General features: G+C 41.2%; 1 protein-coding gene across 4 annotated transcripts in view; it reads right to left on the bottom strand.

Moving 5' to 3' along the window:
- Greb1l (GREB1 like retinoic acid receptor coactivator) overlaps positions 1-14983 on the bottom strand; it is a 225988-nt gene that overhangs the window by 54758 nt on the left and 156247 nt on the right. For 3 of the 4 annotated variants that reach the window (XM_029546956.1, XM_029546955.1, XM_029546958.1), the window contains exons 8-12: positions 12279-12407; positions 8777-8893; positions 7847-7966; positions 6775-6912; positions 4516-4701 (exon numbers count right to left, since the gene is read on the bottom strand). In XM_029546956.1, the coding sequence (XP_029402816.1) occupies positions 4516-4701; positions 6775-6912; positions 7847-7966; positions 8777-8893; positions 12279-12407 (690 nt within the window). The remainder of the gene's footprint in view (positions 1-4515; positions 4702-6774; positions 6913-7846; positions 7967-8776; positions 8894-12278; positions 12408-14983) is intronic. The other variant, XM_021214850.2, reaches the window with a different exon arrangement.

The raw sequence follows: 14983 nt of genomic DNA, 5'->3' as shown, positions 1-14983 counted from the left end.
CTGGGGGTACTGGTTAGTTCATATTGTTGTTCCTCCTATGGGGCTGCAAACCCCTTCAGCTCCTTGGGTACTTTCTCTAGCTCCTTCACTGGGGACCATGTGCTCCATCCAATGGATGGCTGTGAACATCCACTTCTGCATTTGTCAGTCCACTCAGAGCCACTCAGGAGACAGCTATATCAGGCTCCTGTCAGCAAGCTCTTGTTGGCATCCACAATAGTGTCTGGGTTTGGTGGTTGTTTATGGGATGGATCCCCAGGTAGGGCGGTCTCTGGATGGTTATTCCTACAGTCTCTGCTTCCCACTTTGTCTCTATAACTCCTTCCATGGGTATTTTGTTCCCCCTTCTAAGAAGGAATGAAGTATCCACAGTTTGGTTTTCCTTCTTCTTGAGTTTCATGTGTTTTACAAATTGTATCTTTGGTATTCTGAACTTCTGGGCTAATATCCACTTATCGGTGAGGACATATCATGTGTGTTCTTTTGTGATTGGGTTACTTCACTTAGAATGATATACTCCAGATCCACCCTGTCTAAGAATTTCATAAAGTCATTGTTTTTAATAACTGCATAGTACTCTATTGTGTAAATGTATCACATTTTCTGTATCCATTCCCCTGTTGAGGGACATCTGGGTTCTTTCCAGCTTCTGGCTATTATAAATAAGGCTGCTATGAACATAGTGGAGCATGTGTCCTTATTACAAGTTGGAGCATCTTGTGGGTATATGCCCAGGAGTGGTATTGCTGGATCTTCCAGTAGTACTATATCCAATTTTCTGAGGAACCACCAGACTGATTTCCAGAGTGGTTGTATCAGCTTGCAATCCCACCGGCAATGGAGGCGCGTTCCTCTTTCTTCACATCCTCGCCAGCATCTGCTGTCACCTTAGTTTTTGATCTTAGCCATTCTGACTGGTGTGAGGTGGACTCTCAGGGTTGTTTGGATTTGAATTTTCCTGATGATTAAGGATGTTGAACATTTTTTAGGTGCTTTACAGCCATTCTGTATTCCTCAGTTGAGAATTCTTTGTTTAGCTCTGTACCCCATTTTTTAATAGGGTTATTTGGTTTTCTGGAGTCTAACTTCTTGAGTTCTTTATATATACTGGATATTAGCACCCTACCGGATTTAGGATTGTAAAGATCTTTTCCCAATCTATTGCTTGCTGTTTTGTCTTACTGACAGTGTCCTTTGCCTTACAGAAGCTTTGCAATTTTATGAGGTCCCATTTGTCCATTCTTGATCTTACAGCACAAGCTATTGCTCTTCTGTTCAGGAAATTTCCCCCCGTGCCCATATCTTCCAGGCTCTTCCCCACTTTCACCTCTATAAGTTTCAGTGTGTCTGGTTTTATGTGGAGTGCCTTGATCCACTTAGATTTGAGCTTTATACAATTCATATTCTTCTACATGATAACCGCCAGTTGAGCCAGCACCATTTGTTGAAGATGCTGTCTCCTTTCCACTGGATGGCTTTAGCTCCTTTGTCAAAGATCAAGTGACCATAGGTGTGTGGGTTCATTTCTGGATCTTCAATTCTATTCCATTGATTTACCTGTGTGTCACTGTACTAGTATCATGCAGTTTTTAATCACAATTGCTCTGTAGTACAGCTTGAGGTCAGGAATGGTGATTCCACCAGAGGTTCTTTTACTGTTGAGAATAGTTTTTGCAATCCTATGTTTTTTTTTTTGTCATTCCAGGTGAATTTGCAAATTGTCCTTTCTAACTCTGTGAAGAATTGAGTTGGGATCAGACTCTTTAGTATCTGTGATCTGAGGCTAAGCACTGGCTTTAGAACGCTAGGCTACAGCACAGAGATAAGGCTATAGTCTGTCTGGAAGGAGGGGGCACAGAGAGTCAGAAACCATCCCTTCCTCTGAGGTGAGTCAAGTGCTCTCCTAGCCCTGTTTTAAAGACAAGTGGGATTATATAAAATATAACACAGTCTGAAAATAAGTAATTTATAGTGGAGAGGCCACTTTTGCAGAACTGTTGAGGGTCAGGGAGAAGAAAATGGGAACCTCATAGATAGGTGCTTGTTTTCTGTACATAGAAACAAAAAGAAAACTAATGCTTACAGTGTGCTAGCTTCAGGAGTTAGAGCATAGCTGGCACTATGGTGAGTGAACTCTGGGTTGATCCTAGGACTCCACCCACCTAGCCTAAAATGTTGGTTTCTCATGTCCTTCTTGACTCTTGACACTTGTTAGGTGGAAGTGAATGGTGGGATTTTTGGCTTTTTTTTTTTAAGATCAGCTGCTAGCCATTCTACTCTGCTTTTCATTAACCTTTAACAAATGAGAATCACGGTTTGTAGCCATGGCATTCATATTGTGTAGTGAGCTCAAAGTGGCTAAGTTTGAACGAAAAACCGAAGGGAAAGTGATCATCTTTATAATCCTCTTCCACCCGAGCACATGACAAATGAAAAGCAGGCCTGGTCTCCATTTCCTGTTGTCATCCATTGAAAACCTGAAGGGCTCAGAGGCCCAGTTTATAGCTGCATGAGGCCTAGGGCAGACCAGGAGCCAGCAACATATTCTCGTGGGATATATAATGAATCCATGCAAAGGCACCGGGGAGAAAATAAAGCGGCATCATTCTTTGTTATCTTAAAATTCATTTGTAAAGTTTTGATTGAATTACTGTTAAGAAAAAAATTGGGGGGGGCATTCACTTCAGAAGAGAGATGATCTTTTAGAGCAACATATGTGCCCCCTTCTCTGTCTCTACCACTCTCCGTCCTGACTGGATTCTAAGAGCCTTTCCTCCACCTCTTCCAAGCTCAGTAATGGTAATTTTCCCTTTGAGAGCTCTCTCCCAGATCATCAGCTCTGATGGCTTCTTAGATGGACCCACCACAATAGGAAGCAGCATTTCCACCGTCTGGAGCCCACCTAAACGTGCTGATCCCATTATGTATTCCAAAGGGCTTTTACCTTGTGAAATAACACAGAAAATTTTAAAGTGACTGTTATAGAAAGGCTCTTTCTTTCTGAAGAATCTTGCTTTTTCTTTTCCTCTCCCTGTCAGTACTTGGAGATACAAAGTATTAAAGCTGTTATTTTAGAAGTTTGGATATTTAAAAAATGTCTATAATCTATGCATGTGTGAAAATATTCTTGCTGCCTCTTAAACTTATAGGGACAGAATAAAGTTTTTTCAAGAACACCAGAACAACTTGTTGGAGGACAGAGAAGTACACACTTAGGTGAAAGGAAGGAAGGGAAGGACGGAGGGAGGGAAAGACGGAGGGAAGAAGGGAGGGAGGAAGGAGGGAGGGAGGGAGGAAGGATGGAGGGAGGGAGGAAGGATGGAGGGAGGGAGGATGGGTGAGGTATTTATGCTGTATACCAGCAGAACTAATGACTGGAAGTAAAATTCTGGAGAGAATTGATCCTAAAGCGAAAAAAAGAAGCTTATTTAATTAAATCAGAAATCTATAAGTTAGGAGGTTTTAATAACTGGCAAGAAGATATTATATTTTTTGTCATATAGTTTATTTAACTCACTAGGACTCTGGTTTCTCTGATGATGTGATCCGTCTGCTTTGCTTGACTAAAAGTGCTGGTCTACATAGCATTGCCTTCCCTGATTTGGGGAGCATCTAAAGGCGACTTTCATGTCTTAGAAGGCAGCCCACAGTCCAGAGTATGTAGCAATTAAATGTATGACATCAAATGAGTCAGAATGAGGTAAGTTAAATAACTTTACTAGTTACCAACAAGTAAAGTTTTCAAATTACAGAGCAGGTTTCATGGAAAAATGGGCTTTAAAAAACCCCTGCTAGGGCAAAACCCACATCTAAGAGTTTCCTGGGAAATTCAGGGTCCTTGCCAGAGTTGATACATAACATTGGAAGTACCTGGCTTCTGGAAACTTTTGATTTTTAAATACTATAACAGGGTTTTGTGGTTTCTTAACACCACAGTATTTTGTAACATTAAAAAAAAAAAAAAACCTCATGAGTAATACAAAAGTTTTTATATGAAAATTTGCACCTCAAACATTGTCCTAAGCAAATCAATGGTGTGAAATCCCAGAGTGAATTAGGCTGCATATTTGATGGCTCACTGCAGTTTGCAAAATAAAAGAGATTTCAATGGAAATGTGGCTGAGCCCCTGTGTTGTCAGGACACCTGCATACACTCATTGTAGGTTCAGAGGAAGTGAAGGGTTCATGACCTTTGTGGTCCCTTACCCTAAGGCCTTGCTCCTCAAGGGGGACCCCTAGCAAACCCCCTAAGGTTCTGCTTCTACTCGCCTTAGGAGGTTAGGAAGCACCATAAGACTAGACACTAGAGGGAGCAATTTGTCTCTTTTATGACAAGAAAAGGGAAAGGCAAAAGAGAGGAAAGGAAAAGGTTAGAAGACTGGGTAGACGGAAAGGAACTTAGAAACAAAAGAAAGAAACTATGAGCCAGGTAGGCAGATGGATGGAAACAGACACAGTACATTCTGAAAAGCAATTTCAAAGATTCCCAGTCCATGACTCTGGAGAACAACTTACCTAATCGTACAAGGTACTGTATAGTCAGAAGGATCATGTTCTCCACACTCAGGAGATGGGTGCTAGTTAACCCTAATTGTTCCAGATCTTTGTTTTCCAATTGTGGAATCTTGTAGCAATTCACCAGCAGAGGACTCACAACAATGTCACCAACATTTCCATAGAAATAGGGTAAAGTGCCATAGCCTGCCCCAAAAGACACAAGTCAGTTAGCTCAGCGTTTCCGTGTTCCAGTCAGGCACACCAGCTCAGTGAGACACGAGGGCATTTAGGCATTTTCTGCGCTCTGAGACGGCCACCTTTGGGGATTCACCTCCGTGTTTACCATTCTGTACACACTGAGATGAGCCACTCTGGTTACACGATGTGTTTCTCACAGGGGGACACTACTCACCTTACAGTTCTGTCTCGGAAGATCAATGTGTTGATAAATAGTTCTTTATCAACTTTCTTTCCAGATGAGAAAACAAAGGAAAGGGAAGCTAAACTTGTTGGTAAACCTTACATTCCACCGATCGGTTGGTTGCAAGTGCCTACTTGTTTTACAACATCGGTGTTTGCTTTTTGTTTGTTTGTTTTTGTCAGATTTTTACATGTATGTGTAGTCTGCCTGCATGTGTGGTCTCTGTGTGTCTGGTATCCATGGAGTTCAGAATACAGCGCTGGGTCCCCTGAGACTGGAGTAAGGATAGTTGTGAGCTATTGCACGGGTGCTTGGAGCTGACCCTGGGTCCTCTGCAAGAGTAGCAAGCACTCTCAACAAGTAATGCATTATTTTAGCCTCCCTACTGGTGTTTTCTGTTAATTTTTCTGAATGTCAGGGATGTTTCAAAACACCCTAGGATAGAAATATGTTGAAATTAAAGGTACCTCACCCTGCTCCCATGGTATAGGAAAGAAAACTAACTCTCTCTCTCTCTCTCTCTCTCTCTCTCTCTCTCTCTCTCTCTTGCTTTGCTTTCCTTTATTTTTCTTATGAGACACGGCCCCACTCAGGAGCCCTGGGTGGAATTCAGTATGTACACAAGGTTATAGCCTTGAATGCATAAAGATCGCCATGCCTCTACCTTCCATGCTGTAAAAGTGTGTGACACCACAGATGGCCTCTGCGAGACTTTCTAAAAGCCAAATACTAAAGGAACAAAGAGGCCCACATTCTTCCTCTTTTTAAGGCTTAGCTACATTGTGTTTGTTGATGCTAAGAACCTCCTAAGTCACATGGAATTTAAACCACTGGGATTCCCAATACCCTCAGACCCATAATCAGCAGACAGGGTGACTGATAAAGGACAGGGCCTGGGGCTAGAGAGATGGCCCAGTAGTTATGAGCACCGCCTGCTCTTCTAGAGGCCCTGAATTCAATTCCCAGCAACCACACGGTGGCTTATAGCCATCTAGAACGGGGTCTGATGCCCTCTTCTGGTGTGTTTGAAGACTGTTACAATGTACTCATATACATAAAAAAATGTTTTTTTTTGTTTTATTTTGTTTGTTTGTTTTAAAAGAACAGAGCCTGAAGGAAAAACACCCAAGTCAACAGAGTCAGGCCAACCACAGAGCAAAGAGTGATTCGTGTTAATAAAACCCACCTGCTTTATCACGGAAAGAAAACAGGCAGTCTCCTGGCCTAGACCTGCCTGACAAGGCCTTCAGATATGGGTATGAAAGGTACTCAACTCAGTTTAGAGTGTAAGAACTGGAATCTTAGAATTTAGACCCCGAACCAACCATCATTTCACTGTAGTCAGCAGCCAGGGAGGGTCAGACTCCACAGACACACTGTCTCACAGAGATGGCACCCTGGCCCAGACCTAGGCCCCAGGCGTTCCTGTTCCTGGCTTTCAGAAGTGAGGTCTGTCAGTTGGCTTTTCTTTGAGGTTTGGCTTCCTTTGACTGGACTGTCACCCTTCCTCAACAGGTCCACTTCGAGCAGGCCCTCTCTCCCAAGACTTCTAAAAGCTCTTGGCTGTGGACCTCTGCCAGCTCTCACATTCCAATGTGTCACAGTGGTGTGTAGTGATAGTTGTTTACTGACTCTAATAAAGGGTCAGACTCCCCCATTGGATAGAGAGAGATTCTTGAAGGCAAATGCCTTATTTTCAACTTTAAATCATGTGTTCAATACAGCATAAAGGGGCTAGCCAAGGAAAACTGATACAGTCAATAAAGGCAGACAAATATACTCGTGAGAGTGTAAAGAAGCCCACAGAGCAAGGACTGGAGACAAAGAAGTCTAGATGTGGAATTCCTCCACCGTACCTATCAGGATCACTGGTCTAACTCCTGAGATACTCAGCAAGTTTTCAGGAACAATCACAGTTTCCCCTGCAAGGACAGGCCGAGGCTGGAGAATTCCAGTTAATGGGGTCTGTGGAACTGGGGTAGACAAAAGGGGCTCTGGAAAGAAAAAGATTGTTTGACAAGAAAGATTAGGCATGGGGCTAACTGAAGAACTTCAGAAATCACTACAGTTTTAATACTTTAAAGAGATGGTTTAGAAGTCCAATAGTTTTTGTTTTTTAATTTAACATATATATTACAGAAAATTAGAATAAAACAGAAAAAAAAAAACCAAATCAACCATAATCACATCACTGTAGATGACCACTGAGTATTCTGGTAGATTTAGCTTTGTATTTCATATTTACCAACCCCAAGTAACCAAGGATATGGATTTCCATAATAAAGCTGGAGACATAAACATGACAGAGACACTAATAATTACCTGTAAGTAACTGTAACACATTCCATAGTTCTTTGCATATATGAGATTTCTATGGAGTCTTCAAAACTACTTAAGCAAATTAGAAATTGTAAAGATCCTTACCTAGTTTTTAGGGTTGGAGCACTTGTCACTGTCTACTTGGTGGACAATTATGTGCGCACATAGCTGAGGACAATTTTGTACACCGTCTGGAGACTATGAAGGAGAGCCAAGTGGCTCTTTGTAGTATAGCTACAGACTAAACCATGAGGCCAGTGTAATCAAGAAGTAGGACACAGAGAACAAATCACAGCACGTCAACTCTAGCACCAGCCTGACAAAGCGAGTCCACATGCGCCCTGTGTAGTAGTAGCATCAGTCCCCATGCAACACATGGCCCATCAATTACACGGTTAAAACTAAGGTCAGTTGTGACAGTACATGAACTTACAGGGAAGGAGTATGCTATGGAGACATAATATTAGTTACTACCAAGACCCTTACACACCACTGCTAATGACAATGATTGATTCAGGGTGCTTATCTTCAGAGGATACGGGCAGGAAAAGAACTTATTGCTGCTAATTAAAGAGAAATGTTTAAGCACATCATCAGTTAAAATCTCACCAGTTCTTGAAAGAGGACGAACTGTAGGAACTGGCACAACTAGGGCAGACTGGGAGACAGGTGATCCGGGATACCATCCGCGGTGCCGTTTCTTTGGTGGGCCAGAAATGAACATGTTAGCTGAAAACAAAAAGGAAACTCAGCTTTGTCCTCAGCAATGGGGAAGAAAGAAAAAATACCAAGTGTTCCAAGGACCTTTCCTTTGATCTACATGGAGGTCTGAGTTACTCTCCTAAGGACAATGGTAGAGAAAAAGCTACACTAATAAGTGTAACCATATATTTTGTAGTTTACAATGGGAAACAGTTTACTTCACTTGATTCTATTGACATCCCTGTTAAGTTGTGGGACAAATCTACTGGGTAAATGGAGAAAAAGTGTTTAATGTCATATAGCTCTTTAGTACAGAGTTCTGTACTTCAGTAAGTAAAAGACAGATCTGAGTTTTCAAAAATATAATTTTGATTAAACACTTATTTCTCAACTAGGTTCTTCCATGTGGAATCACCAACTCATTTAACAGCTATTATTCACATCAATCATGAAATTTCAAAATGTTGCCTTTTAAGCAAAGGGAAGATTACAGTGCATATTCAGATAATTAATTATTCAAAAATCTGTAGCACTGGGCTAAAGAGATGGTTCAGATGGTCAAGTGCCACCCGAACATGAGCCCCCGAGAACAATCTTCAGAATCCATATAAGAAAGCCAGGCATATGCCTTTAAAAATCAATACTGAAAAGAAGGTCCTGTGGCTCTCTGACTGTGGAGTCTGGGTTCACTGAGAGATCCTGTCTCTAAGGATAATGTAGAGAGCTATAGAGGAAGACAACTAATGTAGACTTTGGAGCTTCACACCCATGTACATATGCACCCCCATTACACACACACACACACACACACACACACACACACACACACACACACACCTTGACCTATGGATGTGTAGGTAGGTCTTGGTGACAAAGAGTAGTTCCCGGGGCGAGATGGAGTGGAACTGGATGAGCTGCTCTTGCCTCCATAACCACTGGTCCCATTTGCTGCTTCTGTAGAACAGAGAGGCAACAGATCAGAACAGAGGACTGGAGGACACTGAAGTGGCAGACATCTGGCAAACCTCACTCTTGAGCATTCCAGGAAAATTCAGATAGGACAGCCTAGTTGCATAAAACCAGCTATAACCATCAGAACAATTGCCTTCACTGAATAAATGTCAGTCATGTCAATGACTATAATAAATTAAAAAATTAGATGTGCCAGGAATAATTTCCTGGGACCCTGAGAAATCTTTTAGAATTCTTTTTAAAGAAGTCTTTGGAGACAGTAGGGAAAAATAAGGGAAAACTTGATGGAATTTTAACTCAACCTCATAGAAAATTTCAAACATATAAAAGGAGAGAACCGTATGATGCCTACTATATGCCCACTGCCCAAGTCCAGCATTTATCTCATGTAGCCTGTCTGGTTTCCTCTGCATGGACTCACAAGTATTCTGGTTAATCAGAAGCAACATAGTCACCATGTAATTTCATTGATAAGCACCTCTATAGATACTGCTAAATGAACTTTTAAAAATATATCTGCAATAAATTATACTTAACAGTGATTAGTAAATATCATCAAAGCAGAAATAGTTTAGAGAAATGGCTTTTCAAACTGCAATTCAAAAAAGAACTCTATGTTTGAATTAGGTGACATATACTGAATGCTTTTTTGAAAATAAGATTTACTTTTTATTTAAATTTTGTGTGTGTATCCCTGCATGTGAGTGCATGTAGAGAAAGGCTGGATACTCTGAAACTGAAATTACAAGCAGTTGTGAGCCACCTGGCGTGGTGCTAGGACCTGAACGTAGGTCCCTGCAAAGAGTAGTGTACGCTCTTAACCACTGGGCCGTCTCTCCAGCTATTTTAGGTTCTTTTTAATCTATATTAGTTTCATTTTTCCAAAACATATTTCTTGTGATTTTTTTTCTTTTGAAAAACCTTGAATTCCCCATTTTGTGGAGTTTGCTGACTCAGTGTTCCTAGTATTACTGAACATCCTGTGTCCACTGTATTTCCAATAATCCAATTGTTAGAGGCCCAGTCAAATTCATATCCAATTCTTTTCAAAACAATCTTAAAAGCAGCTGTAAATGTCGACCAGAAGGCAAAGAGTGAACAGCTTTCTCTCTTCTGGGAATATTAGTGGGGATTCAGAAGTTGTCGGCCTAATTCTTTTTTCTTTTTAAAATTTCATCTATAGGGTCCAAGTGTAGTGACATATTCCTTTAATCCTTTTTCTTTTTAAAATTTCATCTATAGGGTCCAAGTGTAGTGACATATTCCTTTAATCCCCACACTCAAGAGGCAGAGGCAGGCAGATCTATAAGTCTGAGGCCAACTTGGACTACAAAGAGAGTTTCAGAATAGCCAGGGCTGTTACACAGAGAAACCCTGTCTTAAAAACAATAAATAAATAAATAAATAAATAAATAAATAAATAAATAAGCAAGCAAGCAAGCAAATCTTCAATTTTTACTTTTAATCATGTGTATGCGTGTGTGTTTTTGTGTAGGTTCATGCACATTCATGTGATAACTACAGAGGCTAGAGGACGCCATCAGGTCCCGTAGTACTGGAGTTATAAGCAGTTTGAGCTGCCTGAGAACCAAACCCCCATACTTTGCCAGAAGCAGCATGCATTCTTAACTGCTTAGCATAATTCTTGCATTATGAAGTCAACTGGATAATTGTAGTAACTAAGATGCCTACTGATCTATTCATTATTTTTTCCTCACCATTTTGAAAACTTGACTTTAGTTTGTTCATATCTAACTAGGAAATAAATTCTTCAAGAGCTTCTGAGTTGGAAAGAAAACAAGGTGGGTTTTGTAAATTGTGATGGCCAACCTTCGGAACGACAGAAACATGATCAGCTCTCTGTCTCTTTCTGTCTTACCATTTATTCTTCTGAAGCACTGGATTCTTCTACGGTTCTATCGTTCATTCTCAGCCTTCTCTTCCTTTCATGGCTAATATTAACCTTGATGGTTTTACCTACAGGTTGTAGCTCTCCTCTATAGCACACATCAGTGAATAATGAATAGCCCCATTCATTCAGACTCCATATGTTCACACAATCTTCTCCTAGAGAATCTGTCCCTCCTTCCATAGTTCCTCTCAGGTGACGGCATCGTTAGCTCAGAAAGATGGGTGTTGGCTGAGATGCACCATCCTCAGGCCCACATTAGCCTGCCAGGCCCATCTGACTTCATTTCCTGAGGGCTCTCATTTTGCCTTCTCTTTCCTAACCGGTTACCACTCTGGCCGGGGACCTCGGCATCTCTCACTTAAACTAGAAAGATGACCTTGCAGCAGCATTTCTACCCCTTGTCTCTTACATGTTACTGCCCAAATAATCTGGTTTGAATTCTAGAACAGGTCATTTCTCTGTTCCATAAGTGTAAGGTAAACTCCATGCTCCTCAGCCGCAGTCCTGTGGCTCCGTTTTCACCTACCAACCATTCACTGCCTGTCACTTTAGGTTGTACATGTTTTTTTTTTTTTTTTAAGATCTATTAATTGTATTTTATTTTATTTTATTTTATTTATATGAGTACACCATAGCTCTCTTCAGACATACCAGAAGAGGGCATCAGATCCCATTATAGATGGTTGTGACATTATATATAGTTGCTGGGAATTGAACTCAGGACCTCTGGAAGAGCAGTCAGTGCTCTTAACCGCTGAGCCATCTTTCCAGCTCTGTGTTGTACATTTTATATTTCAAGTTCAATATTTAAGAAAGTTCTTGCACACGTAATTTTCCTCCTTTCCTTCTTCCAGGAGCTCTCTCTCCTGTGTGTGTGTGTGTGTGTGTGTGTGTGTGTGTGTGTGTGTAGCACATTCTTTGTATGTAGCTCAGGCTAACCTCTTCTCAGCCTCCTAAGAGCTGGGATTAGAGGTGTGTATTACTGCACTAGCTCCCCGTTTCTTTCTGTCATGTGTTTCTGCTGAATATGAACTGTCTTTTCCCCATTCCTTTGGACAACACTCCTTCCTCATTTTTAAGACTAATCTCCTCTAAGGATCCACCCACAATTATTCCTGAAATGCTGGCTACAACACACCATTAGCTGTACTGGATTATGAGACACTATTTGTTTTTATAACCTCAATGGCTAGTCACAGCAGAAGCATAAGAAATGTTTGTTGAGCAGAATCTAACTCTGGTTATCGTCTCTATGTCATTCTGACTCTTGGTTGGAACACCCCGAGAGCAGAGCTCTGTCTAGCTCTGCATTATTTTAGGCAACTCCATGGCCTGTCTTCAACCGGCAGCTACAAGTAACGTGAGCATCTGCTTTCAAATATTTGTCAATGAAATTTCACACAAGTCTTTTGGTATTTACGAAAAAAGAAAGGAAGGAGGGAAGGAAAACATCACCTGCAACAAAAGGCTTTCCTACACCCTGCAAAGATAAAGGCAGTGGTTTCACAACATTCTTATTCCGGGTCAGGTCCTGTGCTCCACTTAAATTGATTGCAGAATTAGCTGGACTGAGAGCCGGCGAATCTTAAAATGAGAGAGGTTGTTTAAATTAGCGAGCATTTATATCTGCAGGAAAAATGTTAACTTGGCATGGGTGAGCTGAGAAAAACAGGAAAGAGGATTTAGTTCTTTCCTGGACCTACTCAGATGCTTTCGGAAGAATCTCTATGCTTGCAGGTTTAACTCATTTTTATTTAAAATACATATACTAGGATTTAGTATATGTTAGGTGCCACTATAAGTACTTCAAATATATTAGTTCCCTTGATCCATGTAATACTTTTGTACTTTAGATCATGGTAGGTAGTCAAACTCAGACAACCTGTCATTGGCATATCTACATCCATATCCAAACTATGCCCACAGTTCCTTCAAAAACACATTTTAATGAAATATATCTATCAATGTACAAATAAGTTTCTTATGTGTGTGTATGTGATTGAACTTCTGTACATATATGTGTCTATGAATACATATGTGCAGAAGTATGTGTATGTATGTGTATATATGAAAGACAGAGGTCATGTCAAGCATCTTTTTCAATTGCTCGCCACTTTGGTTTTTGAGACAGGGTTTTACTGAACCTGGGGCTCATTGATGTAGCAAAACTGGCTAGCTACTGAGCCTCAGGGATCCCTGGTCTCACTCCTCAGCACTGGACTGACAAGTACTGTGCTGTTCTGTCTGTAATCCAAGCATGTGTGAGGATGACCATGACTCGCATGTTCAAGGTTAGCCTGGGATAGATGGGAACTCAAAAACAAACAAACAAACAACCCAAAAAAAACCCCCAAAAACCAACAATCAAAAAACAGGAGTGGGTTTCCCTGTGGCCTAGCTTTCAGAGAATCAGAAGATGCTAAGCAGGCTGCTATGGGAGAAAACTCATGAAGAATCGCACGCAACCCTGAAAGTTTCAATGTTGAGTAGCATGATGAGATATGTCACAGGTGCAGTAGCAACATGAATCTTACAGGGATAGCCAACTGCTTTCTAAGTGGATTTAAGGCCTGCTCCACAGGAAGAAACAATGCCTGGTGCTGTAAACCTGACAGAGGTCCATGGCTGCGGAGCTCATCAGGCCTACTCGTGAACCTAGTAATATTGTTTTGGTTAATAGACATAGAATCAGAATGGCCTCTCCACTTGTGTCTCCCTACCCACAGCTCAGTGCAATTCTCAGGCACCATTGATGAACCTTCTTTGTGGAGTGGACAGTAGATCACACAGAAACTCACAACTGTTTAAAGTGCAGAAAATGAGTGTCTGTGGAGTCACAAATGTGTCAGTCATAAACAGAAACTCACAACTGTTTAAAGTGCAGAAAATGAGTGTCTGTGGAGTCACAAATGTGTCAGTCATAAATGGGACAGCCATTTCCCATGCCTCTCCCCAAGGCTCAGGGAATATCAAGGGAGCAAGGATGGAAAGATTATAGGAACAAGAGTTTGGGAGAGCTGGGGTGAAGTAGTGTCTTCTAGAGATGACACAGTCAGAACTCAAAGCAGCTCCAGCCACACAGACCTGGCTGGATTCCAGCATGGATGGAGAGGGGCTCATGTGCTCCCACCTCTAGCTGAGGAACTATGGGCCTCCATACTACGGGGGATGGCTTCAAATTCACGAGTACAATGAGCAGAGCAAATAGGACTCAGTGGCTCAATAAGCAAAAAAGAAGGACATGAAATTGGAGGAACAAGCGGGGTAGGGAGAGCACCCAAGGGGTGGGGAGAGGCAGAGTCGGGAGTGAATATGATTAAAATGCATTTTATGCATACACTGAATCCTCCAAGAAGCAATGAAAATATGATATTTTAAAAGGGTGTGGAAGTGAGTGACAAGGCTCAGTAGATAAAGTGGTCAGTGAGAAACACAAAGGCCTGAGTTCAGATCCCCAGGACACATGCAAATAGCTGAACTTGTTGACATACACATAAGGTACAGTACATTGTTATAAAGCATGTAATATCTAAGTTTATTGATTATACTTAATGTGCCTATTCAGTATTAAATTTTATGTTTATAAAAGTACTAAAATTATAACAACAAATAAATTGCTCAGAAGAGGTAAAAAGTTATATTGTGAAATGTTAAAGAAAACTCCCAGCACTTAGGAGGCAGAGACAGGCGGATTTCTGAGTTCAAGGCCAGCCTGGTCTAGAGAGTGAGTTCCAAGACAGCCAGGGCTACACAGAGAAACTCTGTCTTGGAAAAAAAAAAAGAAAAGAAAACTAAGTAAATGAAAAGATATCATGTGTTCATGGGTCAGGAGACTTAGTAAGATGGCACTACTGCCCAAGCATTAAATGTAAAAGCTAAACGAGATCCCTCTCAGAAAATGCAGAAATGGTGCTCATAATCTTGGCATTATGTAAGTATTTCTTAGGTATGAGTCAAGGACATAAGCAATAAAAGAAAAAGAGATAGGTTTCATCAGAAGCCAAAAGATAAATGAGTTGGAATTCATGAAAACAGAAACAAACTTTGTGTTCAAAGGACATAATTAAAGGAGTGAATGAACTGGGTGTAAACTCCTTTAGTCTCAGTGCTGGGGGGGGGGCAGGGAGAGCGCTCTCTGTGTGTGTGTGTGTGTGTGTGTG

This window comes from Mus pahari, chromosome 15 (assembly GCF_900095145.1).
Source record: "Mus pahari chromosome 15, PAHARI_EIJ_v1.1, whole genome shotgun sequence".
NCBI classification, from domain to species: Eukaryota; Metazoa; Chordata; class Mammalia; order Rodentia; family Muridae; genus Mus; species Mus pahari.
This window is presented reverse-complemented; position numbering and strand designations above follow the sequence as displayed.